The following is an 18,106-nucleotide window of genomic DNA, read 5'->3' on the forward strand; positions in this document are numbered from 1 at the left end:
TTGGACATGACTGAAGAACAACAACAAAAACTCAAATTATCTCTTTCAAGACTGCCTTGCAGATCAGTCTTTCTCAGTGTTCTTACCCAGTTCTGTGGCTACTGCTGCAAAGCAGAACTGGGAGAGTTACCCATACAGTGAATTTAGGTTAAAAAACCTGAATTACTACATGAAAAGAAATATACTTAATTTACACATGTGCCGTAGAGTTCCATTACAATGCTATGAACTTTGTGCTGAAATGAACCAGCCATATGGTTTCTTGTCAGATGGTTAGCTAAATTTGGCCATTAGAGTCAGGCTGACATGAACCAATCAACATTCAGACTTCTTTCCTCATAGATTCCCTATTAAGTGTGCTCATTCATGGTTGGGCTGTGATGAAATCATCACATGAGAGAACTCATGTAATAAATACTAGTAAAAAGTTCATAAACATGAGAAAATTGTTGGACTCAAAATGAATTGATTGGTGGGATCCTACAAGTTACTATTGACATCATTCTTTCGTAGGGTAGGTCATCTGTGCACTTTTTGTGTTTGCATATGGCAAAGGAAGGAATACTATAACCCTGAAACTCTCTAGTCCCTGCACTCCCTTCTTACCTGTGCTTCCTGGTTTTCTCAGGCTTCCAAGGAAGGCTTTATAATTTCCCCTTAATTCTTGAGAGAAATTAGTATTAAACTAATGATTTGAGGAGATTTAAGAGTTCCCCCTATTCTCTCCTCATTTCAAGACCTCAGTCTCTGAAGGTTGAACTAACCTTCTCTTCTATCCCCACCCAACCTTACAAGAAATGTCTAGTCTAAGGTGAATTCCATTCAATCAAGCTTGGGTGGAGACAGACCCTTGTGTCTAAATTGCCCCAGGCTGAGGTGATATGATGTCACTTTCTGCTCCTCATTGTACTATTCATGCTCTCATTAATTGCTAACCAGTCAGCATTGATTGCCATGCTTTTGAACACTCCTCTTCTAAAAGGACATAAAAACTGTGAGCCGGCCTCCATCATTGTCTTTGGTCTAAGAGAGAGACATCAAATGACTGTCCTTTTTTTTAAAATGCTGGCATTATTAATAAAATGATTAAATTACCCAGATTTTATGTCTCTAACTTTTTTAAATGCCGCATTCTAGAGACTTTCCTCTGTTGATTCCTTCCTATTTATCCTGCATATAGCTTGTATGTACATAGTTGTTTGCCCCATTAGATTGTGAGCTCCTTGAGGGCAAGGACTGTCTTTTGCCTTTCTTTGTATCCCCATGCTTAGCACAGTCTAGCACATAGTAGGTGCTTAGTAAATGTTTGTCAACTGACTAATAGAAGTTCTGTATTCTTGCTGGGTATGTTCAGGTCACATGGTTGAAAATAATAGTACGATAGAAGAATAGATCTAAAATGCCTTTGGGTTCAGCTAGTCCAGTTTCTTCATTTGACATATATGTGTGCTAAGGCCCAGAGTGATCAAGGGATCTGACCAAGATCTCACAGGTACTAATTAACATGCAGCATTTAAACCCAGATTTTTTCTGCCACACCACACTGCCTCTCAAGATGCCATCTAAATATGTGAGAGTAGGGCAATCAATTAAGGCCCTGGAGACCCTTATTTAAAAAAAAAATTGGAAAATGTGACATTACGGAACAGAAACTGTATTCATAATAGTGCATTTGTCACATTCTGAACACTGATCTCAGGGCTGTTGTGAGGCACACTTTGCAAACCTTAATCCATATAGAAATGCCTATTATTGTTGTTGTTGTCGTCGTTCATTATCATCATCCTCTGCTCACCAGTCCTCCAGTCTGGTGGTGTCTCCATTCTCTGAGCCTTCCACTGCCATCATGCTGAGCTCAAGCAGTGTTGAGAGCAGTACATGGGGGTGCTGGTAAATATTTAACAGCCAGGAGGGGGGGGGAGTGGTGGAAATGTGCACATATACACTTTTAAGTTTAATTGCATTATTAACACTTTTCTTAGTTTAGACAGTGAACAAAACAGTGAATCAGGCCCTGACTTGTAGAAGGGCTCTGAGGTATAACTGCTCCCATTAAAAATTGTTCTGTTTGCAAGGCTGTTAAAGTTGGTACCACCACATCCCAGTGACTGATTTCAGTGTTTTCTTCATGTAATGGTTGTAGATACCCTTAAGGTATAATTTTGCCACTGTAGATACCTTTGAGGTTTTCTCCACTCATTTAACTTCTTGCAAATGTTACTGAGTGGAGGGGATCAGACACCTGTAAGTTTAAATGAGCATCCTATAACTAATTATTTTCTTCTCCGTCCCTCAGTTTTTTTTTTTTAGAGGAAATTGGTCTGCTAGCCAGAGAGGGAAGGGGGGTAGAATGAACTCTCTTAGAAGGGCAGTGTGGTGTAATAGAAAGAGGCTAGACTTGCATTCACCAACAAAATCACAGAAATCAAAGTGAGTGCCCTTGGAGGAGCTCTGGTTTCATCTGTACAAGTACTACTTGTTCTGTGTGTGGGTTTTCTTTTGCAGCATGGCTAATATGGGAATGTTTTAGATGATTTTGCATGTATAATCAATTTCATATTCCTTGTCTTCACAAGGAGTGACAAGTGCGATAAAGATGTGTGAGGTTGAGATGTGGTGTGAGGACTTTACAAGCAGAAGACATAGCAGGTAGGGAGAAAAAATGTGGGGAGTGTTCTAGAAGTAGCAGTTTGATTAAAGTGAGAGAGGAAATAGTAGGAGAAATAGCTGGGAAAATAAGGTCAGTGCTCCACAATAGATACTTAGAACCAAGCTGTGAGGATGGCCTAGCCTGGTTTAGGGGCCCATCCATAAAAGTTCTCTTCCCGGTAATGAAAGGATACTTTGTTTAGCTGTTATTATTCAGTGGTTTTTCAATTGTGTCTGACTTAGTGACCCCATTTGGGGTTTTCTTGGAAAAGATATTGGAGTTGCCATTTCCTTCTCCAGCTCATTTTACAGATTAGGAAACTGAGGTAAATGGCATTAAGTGACTTGTCCAGGGACACACAGCTAGGAAGTATCTGGGGCTAGATTTGAACTTGGGAAGGAAGAACCTTCCAGACTCCAGATCTGGCACTCTGTCTTCCCCATCATTTTGCTGCCCGCTTTGTTTAGTATTAATACTGATTTTCTAGATTACCAAACATAAAGTATTCTGCCAAGAAATTTTGTGCGTACACTAGCCCTAAATGATCTGTATGTTCTTCAGTCAGCTCAGATTTGTGCTGATGTCCTACCATAAAGTGTGAAAAGGTGAATCATGCCCTCTGGAAGAAAGACTCTCTCCCCTCCCTGTTCCCCTCACCCTGATTCCTGATGTTTCTGTGAAGACCCAACATCCATATCATTCTCTGCCCTTGCTAATTTTTTTGGCACTGTACCGAATGTGTCTTGTGACTCAGGTGAGATGAAACTTGCTTCAAGGTGTGGCAGTGAAGAATAAAGTGAGACACCTCTCTCTTTTCTCTCTCTCTTTTTTAAATGTGATACAGAACACTCACTGTAGAACTAGCCAGCAACAGTTATAGCTGGCAACACTGAATCCCCTTGCTAAGGAGATAACCATAGCAGCCAAGGGCAACAGTTTTTTAAAGTAAAAGCTTGTTTTCAAAATGTCACAGAGAAGGATGAAGGAAAATAAGGATCAATATTCCCTCATAAGAGTGAGAGGAAAATGAACCTCCAGAAAGCTTGGTGCTAGATCCATCTAAGCTTCATCATCCTAAGACCATTTGTAGATGAAACTAGAAAGGCATTAAACAGGAATCAAAGGAAGTAACTCCTTACATTTTTGTAGTGATCTATCCTCATTATTGAATGAATGAAAAAAGCATTTATTAAGTTCTTTTTGCCCATCATTGTGTCAAGTACTAGGGATACTCATAGAAAAAGAAGACAGTCCCCATCCACTCCAAGATCTCATATTCTAATTAAGGAAGACAAAATATTTAGGAGGATTCATCTTAGGGCTCGTGGAAAAGCCCAGAGGTTTCAGGGGTATGGAGCAGGGCGTATGGCTCAGTAGTACTTAGGGTACATTGGGAGAGCGCCTGAATGTTCTCTTACCACTCTACCACCATTGATGACTGGGGGATAGACCTAAGTGGAGTGGGGATTCTGGATCCTGGAGGGGGATAGCACCACTCTAGCCAGGAGCAAAGCAGGGGAAAGAGGCATTGGCAGAAATATTGGGCATTGAGGGAGAGGAAAGCTTACTTGGCACAAGTCCAGACTGGGGCCTTCCAGTTACCTTATGGACACTGGGTGGTTGGTGTGGGAGAGGAAGAGGGTGGCCCCATTTATCAGTTATGTAAAGTATAGCTTCCAACAATTGGGATCTCCTAATTCTACTCTGCCCTCATTGTGTTCAGTTCTGGGTGCTAAGACATTGATAAGCCAGGGGAGGGCAACTAGGATACTGAAGGGTTGGCCTTAAGTTCGTGTCATATCAGGAACTGAGCATGTTTAGCCTGGAAGATAGCAGGGTTGTGCTAGCTGTCCTCAAGTATTTGAGGATATGTAGAGGGAGGAATTAGATGTGTTCTGTTTTACCCCTTTTTGTATCCTCAGCACTTTGCACAGTGCCTAGCACTTAGTATGCATTTAATAAACATTTATTAACTGATTGACTGGCCTAAGAGGACCTCAGAACCCAGGAGCAGTGGGTGGAAACTACAAAGCTTCAAATGTTTATTAGTTGTCAGGGAGAAAAAATTATAAAAATTAGAGTGGAATGATTTGCTTCAAGAGGTAGTGGTTTCCCCCTCCTTGGAGGTCTTCAAGCAGAAACTTAATGATAAGTTGTCAATATATTATATTAATGTTGGGGACTTCGTTCATGAATGACTTGTACCAGATAGAGGCTGAGGTCTTTTTCAACTCCTTAACTTCTGTGAGCCTGTGATAGTGGAACCACCACATTTGGTTTCTAACACTTCAGTACTCGATGAGATACTTGTGCAAAAATGACTAATACTTTAGATATGATCAGAAAGAATAAATGTAATCGCTAGAAGGCTAGTCCAGAGGTGACATAATTTTGAAGATACTTAGGGCCTGATTTTTTCAATGTATCTCAGAGTAGAATATGAGAAAAGATATTGGTCACAGCTTTTACCAAAACAATAGCAAGAAGATTTCAGCAACTGTGAGGCCATATGCCTGCTTTCTCATCTGTCCAAAAATTTTCATTAGGGTGGTTATGTAGTCACTGAGCCATATCAATGATGAAAATAGGAGAGGGGAATTTCAAATTATTTTCTATAACAGATGTTATCCTTATGGTCAAATAGTCACAGGGAATGTAAGACCCTACTTTTTTGTTAAGAATTTGACTCAGGAACAAAATGCAACATTAAAGTTTCTACTCAAATAAGATATCTCCTGTGCATAGACTGAGATTATGAAAAACAGTGAAACATGATTACAAAACTAACTTTACTCAGTTATTTCTTGAGAGCTGACATTAAATGAAGTTTGCTTTCTGTAAGGTCATAGCAGATACCTTGTACAAAGTCCAAGCAAAAGAGTAATTTTTAATTCATGACAAGAGTTTCTAAAGGACTCCTATTTTCAGAAAGCATTGTACTTATTGTGTTGAGCCCTAGAAAAATATGACACCTGCTTCCCAGTGAAACGCACACCAGTGCTCAAGAGGTTGGTGTGATGTTATCTGTAGTAGGAAAAGAAAGCAAATTAATATTACATATCGTTTAGATTATAGCATGCAGCTGGATAGACAGACATTAGTATGTGTTATGCATGTATTTATGGACAGCACAGATGGACATTGAGTTGTAGTAAAAATAGATCAAGTTGGATCAGATTGGGAAAAAATGCATTCCTTACACTGCATGTGTATGTAAATACTTGTTCAGTACATGTTGTCTTCCTGATAGAATAAAGGTTGCTTGAGGGCGGAGACTTTAATTTTTGTCTTTGAATCCCCGCTACCTAGCATGGTACCTGAGGGCACATAGCAGACACTTAATAATTGCATATCAGTTTGATTAATTGTCTGACTTTCCATTTGGGGAAGTGGCCCTTCTTTGATTACATGTGAATATGGTGCTCTGAGGATGTCTATCTACAGCTCGTATTCCTCCTTCCTCTCAGAAATCTCAGTACTGAGGTGTAGGTTCTACCGTCCACCCTCGTTTTCCTTTCTTTGCATTGTTAAAGGGGTTAAGATTAATCAGGTCCCAGCTTATATGTTTGGGGTACCTTTACTTGACTCTTCCCTTGTTTTCCTCTCTCATGTTGTTATAGTTCCTCTCACAAAATACCAGTCAGCAAGCATTTATTGATCCTTTGCTAACATTCCAGGCACTGACTGTTAAGTCATGGGGCTAAGAAAGAAAGAAAGAGTAGTTCCTGCCTTCAGGGAATTTACATAAGGGAGATTTTCCATAGGAGGAAAAAACATGTATAGACAAAGCACATATAGTATGAATACAAGGTAATTTAATGGAGAGGCAATGACCCCTTAGGAGATGAAGAAAGGTCCTATGTAGGAAGTGGGTCTGCAGAGCACATTTCAGGCATTGGGGAGAACCTTGGTAAAAGCATGGGAATAGGGGATGAGCCGTCAGGTGTGAAGACCAGGAAGAAGATGAGTTATTCTGGATGGAAGCGACTGGAGAGGTAGCTTGGTACCGTAGTTGATGCCCCACTTTACTGTGTTCTATCCCAGTTGATAGGTTAGCAGCGGTTCATAATTCCTCACCATAGAAATAAGTAGAGCTTTTATGCTATACAATTTTATCACCAAAGTACATCAAGGAAATATAACTTTGCAATGGGCTCATTTATGTGACGTGTATATGCATGTTTATGAATATATCGGTATTTGTTAGACAGAATGGTATGGTGAAAAGAGTGCTGGACTTCTGGTCAAGGTTTTCATCCCACCTGTGACACTCACTGGTTCTCTGACTATGGGCTAGTCTCCAGGCTTCTGTTTCCTTATTTGGACATAGGTATAATAATACCTATGGATACTTAGCAAGGTTACTGTGAAGGTCAAGTTGAGATACTGTTTATGTAGAACATTTTGCAAATATTGAAGTACTATATAAAATTATTATTATCTTTGTTATAAATTTTGAGGATAAGAAATTGATCTTTTATCTTCTCTAAAGTTTGTATTTCTCCCATCATCTAGCATGAATCTTAATAAGTATATATGAATGAATAAATGGACATAAATTGTTGAAGTGTTAGAGCATTTTCTAATGAAGTTCTGTGTGAGTTATTGGCTTTTGATTAAGAGGTATCTTTGTAGTCTATGGGACCATCAACCTTGATCATTTCCTTGCCATCCTTGAAGTTGTTTCTCCTTGACCATGGGACCTCCTTGAGACCATGATCTAGATAGCTTAATCCATTCAGCTTTGGAAACATCCCCTGGAAATATGTTGTCCAGATTTGTGAGTCAGCTAGCAGAAGAAGCATTTAGTTTACTTTATCTAGCCAGCCCTAATCCCCAGATTTTGTTTCATCTTCTACCTGATCAGCCGTCCTGGTCAACTACTTTCATCTACTCTCCAACTTCCTATTATCTCCACCACTCCATTGCCACTGTCACTTCTTGCCTCTGAGAACAACAATCAAATCAGTACTGTCACTGCTTCCTGCTTAATATTCTTACTGATTTTCCAAAACAAAACACCTTTCTCTTTCAAACACTCTCTTGTCTCTTCTTACTAGAATGTGAAGTTCTGGCCAGGGTCTCTTGATTTTGTGTGTAGATCCCCAGCACTTATCACAGTGCTTAGTACACTTAATATTGTAAATGCCTTTCTCCCTTCCTTCCTTCCTCCCTTCCCTCCCTCCCTTTCCTCCCTCCTCCCTCCCTTCCCTTCCTTCCTCCCTTCCTTCCTCCATCCCTTCTTTCCTTCGTTCCTTCCTTCCTTTCTCCTTCCCTCCCTCTCTCCCTCCTTCCTTCCTTCCTTCCTCCCTTCCCTCACTCCCTTTCCCCCCCTCCTCCCTCCCCTCCCTCCCTTCCTTCCTCCATCCCTTCTTTTCTTCGTTCCTTCCTCCCTCCCTCTCTCCTTCCTTCCCTCCCTCTTTTCATTCCTTCTTTTGTTTCTTCCTTCCCTCTTTCCTTTCTTCCCTCCTTTCTTCCTTGCTATAATTAGTAGTCTTTTATGCCAATAATACATTTTAATATATAGCATTTAAGCCTTTTCAGCTCTTCTTTCTGGAGGTTCTGAGAGAATAGGTAATAAATAGCTACCTCTCACAAATGGTCTGGCAGCCAGCTATATATCATCAGGATTTTAAAACTGAGAGAGTCAATATTCTAGTTTGTGAGGTAGCTTCCAAATGGCTCAGTAAGAGATTCCACTTACAGATACACTGTGGGAAGTAGTGTCTTGAGCCTCCAGCTCCTAGTGGCAATTCTCTGGCAAATTACTTTATAGTGCTTTCCTTCCTGGGATGGAATTGGGTAATATGTTTGTCGTTTGTACTTATGGCAAATTGGTAACCTACTGGTACAAATGGATGCTCCAGCAGGAGACCAGAAATCCTGATTATACTAGGCCTTTCTGGGATTCACTCTGTACCATCATGAAGTTAATTAGACTTCCCCATTTCCCTGTTTTATATGATCCTTCTTCTCCAACATTTGCTTGACCATGGTGGCAGGTATTTTGTTCTGCTTGTCAAAAGGTTGGTAAATAGGAAGGCCACTGCTTTGGAGGCCAGTGCTCTGAGACGTGTCGACAGACTCTCCTGTTATGATCTGACCCTCCCTTTTAGCATTTGTCTTTAATGTCTGTGCTCCAACCTCCTCATGGAGCAGCCATAGCACCTGCCTGACTTCACATATGGGGGTCAAGGTTATTGTTATTCACAGTTAATGAAATATGAACTAATTCTAATTTAATAATTATATGTATTACAAGCTTCAGGGAAAATGCTATGTTAAGCAACAGCATTTGGCCATGTGAACATCCAGAACCATTCTAAAACATAGAGTCGTAGATAAAGATAGGATAAAAAGCAGCTTTTGCTTTGGGGAGGATTATATTATTCCAAAGCATTCTACAACAGATTCCTTTGGCAAGAGAAATAAAGCTCCCCAATACTTTCTCTCTTTTGAATCCAAGTTTCTTTTCATGCCTGGGACCAGAATAAAAGGGGAAGATGGGAGGAACCCATTGTTTCCTCAAAATGAAGAATCCTTATATAAGGTGTCCCAGAAGTCTTATTGCAATGTTAAAGTATTAAAGCTTAAAATTGCACTAAGACTTTGGGACACTGTGTATCTGAAGTAAGACCTCTTTAGCCCATCTCTTTAAGGGTGCCTGCCTTCATAGGAAAAGATTGCAGAGGTCCTACTTCCAGTGCTGCACCTCCAAAGAACTCCCTGATACTCCCTCTACCTGTCATGGATTCTCTTATCAACAGTAAGTCCGCGAATTTTGAGTTTATGTTTAGGAGCTCTGGGACTACCCCCAGTGGAAGTTGTAATAGTTAATCACATTTTTTAGCTAATGAAATTATCAGGCATTCTAAATGAGGGACATGTATGTGGAGGGGGACTTAATATCTCCAGTACCTTTTATGGAATTTTAATAACTAAAAAAATTAATAACAAATATTTTAGGGGTGAATTCAGCCCAGAAAATGGTGAATAAGTGAAGAGCTTTGTTTGACTAGATCATAGACTATATTAATGGAAATAGTATGAAATAAGGTTGGAAAGGTAGATTGGAGCCAGGTCATGGAGGCTTAGAATACCAGACCAAAGGGATTTTTAGAAGGCTTTGGAGAAGCATTGAAGGTTTATTTTTTATTTTTTCCCGAGTGAATGAATTTGTTGGTGTCAGTAAGGGGTAATTTAATACTTTGTTCTCAAACATCGAAGGGAAACTCAGATAAGAACATGAGGGAACCCATATGAAACCTTGAAAAAGCCTTTAATAGCATGATAGAGCAGAAAGAACAAGGGATGACCTGGGCTTCAGGACTAGTTCTGTTACTAATTAGCTCTGTGACCCTGGATAAGTCATTTCAATTTTCTGGACCTGTGTTTTCTCATCTATAAAATGAAGGGGCTAAACTATATGATCTTCGAGGTCTTTTCTCATTTTGGCATTTTTTGAGCTTGTGATTTTGTAGCACAAGACAAGAAATTAAATCATTTTCCTAGTTGGTGAAGACAGGTTGTTTAAAAAAGAAATTGAACTCTAACAAAAACTGACTGTTGGAGTAATGACAATAAGCAAAAAAAGATTGCCGAATTATAGTGGGCCTGGCTTACAGAGTTATAATGAATGAGTTCTATTCCTGACTTAGCCCCCAACTAGATAGCTTTATAAACCTCTTAGGCCAGTCAGCCTCTCTTGTCTCTGAAATGAGTTAGACCCTGGCCTCCAAGCTCTCATCCAGCTCCAGAATTCTAAGATTTGAAAAATTAACACAAAAGGAGTAGTAATAATGATACTCATATTCAAATAGCACAAGAATATTTTTAGTTGTTAACTGATTTTATGGCTGATATTTTTTTTTCCTGTTCCAGGTTCTTCTATTTTTTGGTGACTTGCTTTAACTGCTTTTGATTTTCTCTTTCCTTAAGCATAATTTTCACATAAAGTATTTGAGGGTGGTTGGTACAGAAAATCAATGATTTCCATGACTTGTGAGGCATTCTTTGACCATCAATGACAAGGTACCTTATCTGGGCCAGATTCATACAAGAGTGTTAAATTTTGCCTGCCTGACACCTCCTTAGTGCTTATAGTTAAGTGAAATTTTCTTCACTTGTGTTAATAAATTTATTTTTGTATGACATCTAACTGCTTTAAATAACTTTTATTTTTTTTCACATGAAAACTGTATAGGACATTTTATTTGTATATATAATTATATACTAAAGATATTCATGAAGAAGAGTGTATGAATTAAAGTGTAGCCAATTCATTATTAACTTCTGAATTTCCTTGATTCTGTTGGTACTATTGTAGTATTGATTTTAGGGCGTTTTTTCTATGAAGATATTCATATCACAGGAATATTAAATAAATAAAGCAATCAAGGACTGGAGGCAAACGTTGGAAACAGTGAGCAATAAAATGCTTCCTTATTTAGGCTTTTTTTAAAAACAAGTATGCAAACTAAATTCTAAACAATTGAAATGGTCACGTATGCTTTAACCAGCATGCTAGCCACATCTGGATGGAGCCTTGGTTATAGCTAAAGAATAATTAAAGATGGTATTATAAATAACTCAACAATACTACAAGAATTGTACATAATGAGTACTTAGCTGAATAGATTGATGGTTTTCAGGTTTTAATCAGGAATTCAGATTTTCTAATAGGAATTTACTATTCAGAGTGATTTAAGAAAGACATTATCCTAAAGGGGACCCTGTGGAAATACAGAAATTAGAACCATAAATTAAACAGATATGTATACATGTTTGGACAAAAAAGTGGTAGAGGTACTGGCAGAAGGACCCTTTTCCCGATGTCTTCACAAAATTATTTCTTATCAGTAAGTCAAGATATTAAGACATAATATTAGACGTAATAGATTTCTGATGGACTGTAGCTTCACAAAATTGAAATATTCGTTAACAGGAAGAATTTATTAAGTGTTTAACTCAGTGCCTGCCACTGTTCTAAGTGCTGAGATATAAAGAAAGGCAGAAAGGCAAAACCAGTCTCTGCCCTTAATGAGCTCACAGTTCAGATTCTAATGGAGGAGAGAATATGCATACAGTGTTCTCTCTCTCTCTCTCTCTCTCTCTCTCTCTCTCTCTCTCTCTCACTCGCTCCCTCTCCCTCTCCCTCTCCCTCTCCATATATATATATATATTTATATACATGTATAAAATACGTATACTCTCACACATATACACACGTGTATTTCAGTGTATATAGGCATATGTGTGTATAACCTCAGAAAGGCTTTTTGCAGAAGGTGGGATTTTCACTAAAATCTGAAGGAGTCCAGGAGGTGGAGATGAAGGTGAGGAGGGAAGCATTCAAAGTGGGGAGATAGTAGATCTTGTGCGAGGACCATCAGGGAGGCCGGCATTACTGGATCAGAGTGTGTGACAGAAGAGTGTGATGGCGTTATTGTTGTCCTTCATTTTTCAAGAGGACCGATGACATCGCAGCTGATGTCTTGACTTGCGTGTGAATTGGATTTAAGTGAGGCAGTCCTGTACAAAGTCGTCAGCCTCACTCTTAGAATATTGGAAAGGTAGAAAGGAGCCAGGTTGTAAAGGACTTTAAGAGCCAAATAGAGCATTTCCAGTTTGATCTTGGAGGTAATGGGGAGAAAGCCTTTTGTTAGGATAAAAATAAGTGACACTAATATAATGCTTTTCTAAAAATTGGGATCTTAAGCATAATGCTGACTACTTTTTCTCATGTCGACATCTGTGTCTCTAACAGTATCAGCAGGGGCAGGGATTTGGCACTGCAATGATCAGCCCCTTTTAGCCAGGCACATGAGGGATTTTTAAGCAGTAGATGAGAGGAGGCTAGGTTGGTTGAACCTGAACTAAATAAACAGATAATTTTTCTCAAGAGAGGGAGAGAGATTTAATGAGCACTTGTCACCAAATGGACTTTCTGGGAAATTTCTAGCTTAGTATATACAAATCCATCAAAAACAACTTCCTCAAATTGAGGATTTAATTCTCAATATTGACTATAAACAAACACACATATACATATACACTCTTATAATTAGAAGCTCTCTTGGGCCTAGTTCAGTCTGTCGTGATGGGAGGATGCTATTTGCTTCTTCCTTATCAGGGAGAGGAAAAACCCTGCTGCCAGCCTGCCACCTTACCCACCCGGGAAAGCAAGACCATAAAAAGGGCAGAGGGCTAGCCCTATGTGTCTTTAATTCCATTCCATTACTTCTGTCAGTACTGGCAGTATTTTGTTCCTTCTTACGAAGTTTCTTTTCTACTTCCCCTGAAAGTTGGAGGCAATTTAAATCTGCCTGCATCTCGAAGTCTAAGGCAGATTTTCAATATATCCGAAGTTGCGACCCCCTTTTAAGAGACCATTTAAGTTTTGAATCAAGGATATCCTGCTCCCTTAACAACCTCATCTAATTGTCCTCTCAGTCTAGTCATATCAGCTGTTATCAACCCTTTGTTCTGAGGCAGGAACAAAGTTGGAGAAGAATGAACTAGTTATGCTTCCCTGTCCTCATTCTGAAAGGTTAATAGAAAATCCTGATATGACCTGGGATAGCTAAGCTGGCAGATGTGTTCCTAATTTCATCTGCTGAATTAGACATCTCTTTCAGCCAACCCCTAACTTTCACTCCCTCCCTCCTATCATCAGTTATAAAAAAAATACTTGAGCTGGGTTTTTGTGTATTCAATATTTATACGTATTGTACATATATCTGTGTATTGTGAATTCTTTTTTTTTGACAGGGTAATTGGGGTTAAGTGACTTGCCCAAGGTCACACAGCTAGTAAGTGTGTCAAGTGTCTGAGGCTGGATTTGAACTCAGGTCCTCCTGACTCCAGGGCTGGTGCTCTACTCACTGCGCCACCTAGCTGTACCCCTGTATTGTGAATTCTTGAGGGATAATATGTGATCGCATTTCGTGTCGTATTTAAGAATAGAATCAGTACTGTTGAGGACAGGCTTTGTGGGAGGTGTGGGGGTGATGGAATGGGGGGGAAGTTCCCTTTAAAACAATTCTGATAGATTGGGGTCACATGATCCCAGGTCACAGTTGGTTGAAATTCACATAATGGGGTACTTACTGCGATTGAGAAATAAAAAAAAACTAACCAAAATGTGTTCATATTCATTGAGAAAGACAATACTGGCCTATTTTAAATACTTCTCAAATTTATTCCAGGTTGGGCAATGCAAGCTGCTGCCTATATCTTCATTCATAGGAGATGGAAGGATGATAAGAGTCACTTTGAAAACATGTTGAATTATTTCTGTGATATTCATGAACCACTTCAACTCCTCATATTCCCAGAAGGGACTGATCTCACAGGTAGATTGTCTTGTGTTGGAATAATTCAATCCAACCAATATTTTAAAGTACTTAATGTGATTATATGTGCAGGACACTGTTAGGCAGATGGAGATACAAAGGTGAAACTTGAGTGGAGCTTCCAGTCTAGTAAAGCAGAAAAAGACAAGTATACATTTTGCCACATTAAAAATTGGAAGGCTTCGTGAAAGATGTTATGCATGAACTGGGCCTTGAATGAAGAAGAGGGATTTCAACAGATGTCTGGAAGGGAAGAAAAGGGAATAGGGGAATAAGGGAGCCAATCCAGATGTTGGAGAAAAAGGGATTCTGTTTTCCCCATGAAAAAGCTGAAGCTCATAAAGAGGAACTGACTTGGCCCAAATTATCACTAGTGGCAGAGTTAAGACAGAACCCATGTCTACCAGCTCTCTAATGTTTCTTTTGCTGTGACCTGTACTAGAAGTAATTGTCCATCATGTGATTCATAACACTGAATGTTAGTACAAGCCCTTGTTCAAGTCAAGTGTACTAATAGGCTCTAACTACATTGTATAGATAGAGAATATGGATAACTGACTTCGTTGGAAGTTGTTTCTGTTTTGGATTTGCTCTTTTAATCCTAACCTTTTTGACTCATTTTTAATTCTGAAATGGCATAGTGCCTTCACAATGACTATCTTATAAGAATATTTAATTTTTATCCTGCAAAATCTAAATTACTTTCATTTCTTTGGAAATGGGTCTCAGTATTCTTAAACTTAATAAAACATGTATCACACTTAAAGTATAGGAAAATTATCAATGGCATATGTGTTTTGTTTTCCTGGTTTTGTATGTGCTTTAGTATAGGGTAGAGGAACGGAAAACTAGGTTTTTTCATTGAGCTACTCAACCTATGCTTAATGAGTTTTCAGATCAGCAGTTGAAGCCAATTGATTGTGTGTTTCCTCCCTCCCCTAATTATCCTCTGAATAAGAAGTTTGAGTTCTTTTAGAACTTTAATTTAAAGAATAAAAAAAGAGAAACTCCTTTTTCCTTTAATGGCAACATCCACTTGCCTATATTCAGCCAGACCTACATTTGGCAATTTGTACATCCTACGTTGATAGAATGCCTATGCAACCAAAGGAAGATTTTGGTTAAAATATTAACATTTTTTGCCTAGAACAAGTTGACATATAGATATTTACTCTGCATGATAGAGACTATAACTTAGTAAAAAATGTTAGTGATATATTTCAAAAAGTACTGTCTCTGCTTAATTTTAAAGTTTCACGTTAAGTTAAGCAGCAATTTGATATACACCAGGTTGGTTCTTTTTAGTGTTTGTATATGATTGGTGGTTGCTTCTGAACATATTTTATAAGTATTTTCATATTCATTATATGTAATATATTGTATTTTTATAAACTCTTTCAACATTTCAAGACATTTAAATTTTCAGTAAAATATATCTAAAGCTTACTAATTTATCAGAGAATAAACAGATTCTAATTAGTAACTGATTAATTATTAACTGATAAAAAGACCAACTTAGCTATCAGTATTAGGGATATGACTCTAAATATTTGAAATCTTTTTAGAATTAAAAAAAATTAGGGTCTTGTTTAGAATTATAGTATAATTTTTACTGTCAGTTTGTTGCAAAGCAGATGATACCCCTTCCTTTCCTCTATCTTTTCTTTCAGTGTTATATGTTTACTAATTATCTATAATTTCATCTAGAAAACAGCAAGGCTAAAAGCAATGCATTTGCTGAAAAGAATGGACTTGAGAAATATGAATATGTCTTACATCCAAGAACCACAGGCTTTACTTTTGTAGTGGAATGCCTAAAAGAAGGTAAGTATCTTTTTCAAAATATATCTGGTTGTTTTTGAAAGGTGTAGCACTCACTCCAGGAATGAAAGTGACTGCACTGTGCAAGCTGAACTACTCAGTAGGTTCTAACATCTTTCACTAAGGGTGGTTTTATCTGCCCATTTTCATTAAGTGCTATCAGGATGAGATAGCATAGTATTTGATTAAGACCTTAAGAGGTGGGTAGATGTTGAAGAGCCTGAGGAAAGAATGGAAGGCATTTCAGCCAAGAGAATACAAACAGACATACTGTGGTGAAAAAATTCAAAGTGTATTTGAGAAAACAGTGATTAGAGCACTTTAGCTGGAGTGGAAGGTTCTCATGAAAAAAGTAGCAGTTGTTAAAACTAGAAAGATTAGATGATGAAGGGTTTTGAATGCCCAGGTAAGAAGGTTCCACAGCATGGCTTATGGGTACCCATGCTTTCTACCCAGGACACTATTGAGTACTGAGAAGAAGGTAGAGAAAATAGAGTTCTAGAAGGAAAAGATAAAGCCATTCTGCTACCTATAGTGTCAGCTTTATTCTCTTCTCTACCTAGTACCTTAATGTTGCCCCTTTGCTATCAGAAGCCCTGATCAGTGTCCTTTTCCAGTGCTCCATGCTTCGGAAATACTAATCTTTCTATATCCCCATCATATGGAATTTCAGAGTTGGTATCTCAGAGATGGACTTCAGAAGCAGTCTATTCCATACTTGAATAAGAATTCCCATTACTATGTATTAACAAGTCCTCATCAAGCTTTTCCTTGAAGAAGTCCGGTGAGTGGGAGCCAGTTACTTTCCAAAGAATCCCATTCCATTTAGGAATCATTGTAATTGTTAGGAAGCTCTTCCTGACATCATGCTGACGTTTGCCTCTTTGCATCTTTTGCCCTTTGCCCAAACAGAGCAAGTCTAAATCCTGTTCCACATGACATTCCTTTAGATCTTGAAGCAGCTAGGTAATTGTATAGTGGATAGAATGCTGGAATTGGAATTGGATAGTGGATAGAATGCTGGAATTGGGGTTGGGAAAAGCTAATTTCCAACCCTACCTCAGACACTAGGTATATGACCCTGAGCAAATATTTTAATTTCTCTCAACTTCAGTTTCTTCATCTACAAAATAGAGATAATAGTAGTATCTGCCTCATAGGATTGTGGTAAAGCATCATATGAAATATATGTAAATCACCTTGCAAAAATTAAAACACTATAAAAATGTTAACTGTTATTATAATTGAAAACATCTTTGATGATCTCTCCTAAATCTTCTCTTCTCAAGGTTAAACACTCCTAGATTCTTCAGCTGATCCTCAGGATATGATAGGGACTTGTAACTTTTTCATCATACTGGTTGCCTTATTCTGGATGCTTTCCTAGATCACTGTCGTTCCTAAACAGTGATACTCAGCACTGAGTAAAATATTCCAAATATGACCTGATCAGGACATTAAACAGTAGAATTCTCGGTTCTTTTGATGTCTGGAAGTTATCTCTCTTTTATACAGCCCCAAACTGCAGTAGCTTTTTTGGGTCACGCCGTCACAGTGATCTTTTAGTCCACTAAAACTCTCAGATTTTTTTCAAACAAAATGCTTTCTAGTAATGCCTCTCCTGTCTTCTAATTGTGAAGTTGATTTTTTTAGCCCAAGTATAGAACTTCATGTTTATCCCCACTGAATTTCAGTTTATTAGATTTAGCTCAGTATTCTAACCTGTTGAGATCTTTTTGGATCCTGATTTTCTGTTCCAAAGTGTTAGCCATTCCTCCTACCATTCTGCCATCTGCCAATGTGGTAAACATGATAGCTATGCCTTTATCTAAGTAATTGATAAAAAAAAGTTAAATAGCATAGGACTGTGCTCATAGATCCCTTGGATACTTCACTAGAAACCTGCTTTTAAGTTGACATAGAACTATTATTTTTATTGATAACAGTAACAGACATCGCTGAGCAAGAGTAAAGTCTGACAATAGTACATGTCACTGGATTTGTTGATTGTAATTGAAACTGGTTTGTATCCAGGTAGAACATATGAAATGGCCAAAATCCTGAAAAGGCTCTGCTTGGGTGACATCAACATTAATTCAACACTGTTACATTGATAAAGAAGTGTTAGACAAAAGACCAAGTCATGTAGATAAAAAATGTTTGTGGGAACAGAAAAGTTTGTTTTAGTGACATTAAGACCTAGATCATTTCCACCAGAATTTACAGAAAGGTCTAAAGAAGGACATTAATAAGTTAGAGTGTCCAGAGGAGGGCAGCCAGA

At 38.3% G+C, this 18,106-nt stretch overlaps 1 protein-coding gene across 1 annotated transcript in view; it reads left to right on the forward strand.

Moving 5' to 3' along the window:
* LCLAT1 (lysocardiolipin acyltransferase 1) overlaps nt 1-18,106 on the forward strand; it is a 161,643-nt gene that overhangs the window by 73,462 nt on the left and 70,075 nt on the right. Inside the window, exons 4-5 of the mRNA XM_036749073.1 lie at nt 13,858-14,004; nt 15,712-15,828. Of these exons, the coding sequence (XP_036604968.1) occupies nt 13,858-14,004; nt 15,712-15,828 (264 nt within the window). The remainder of the gene's footprint in view (nt 1-13,857; nt 14,005-15,711; nt 15,829-18,106) is intronic.

The sequence above is a fragment of the Trichosurus vulpecula genome, chromosome 3 (assembly GCF_011100635.1).
Source record: "Trichosurus vulpecula isolate mTriVul1 chromosome 3, mTriVul1.pri, whole genome shotgun sequence".
NCBI classification, from domain to species: domain Eukaryota; kingdom Metazoa; phylum Chordata; class Mammalia; order Diprotodontia; family Phalangeridae; genus Trichosurus; species Trichosurus vulpecula.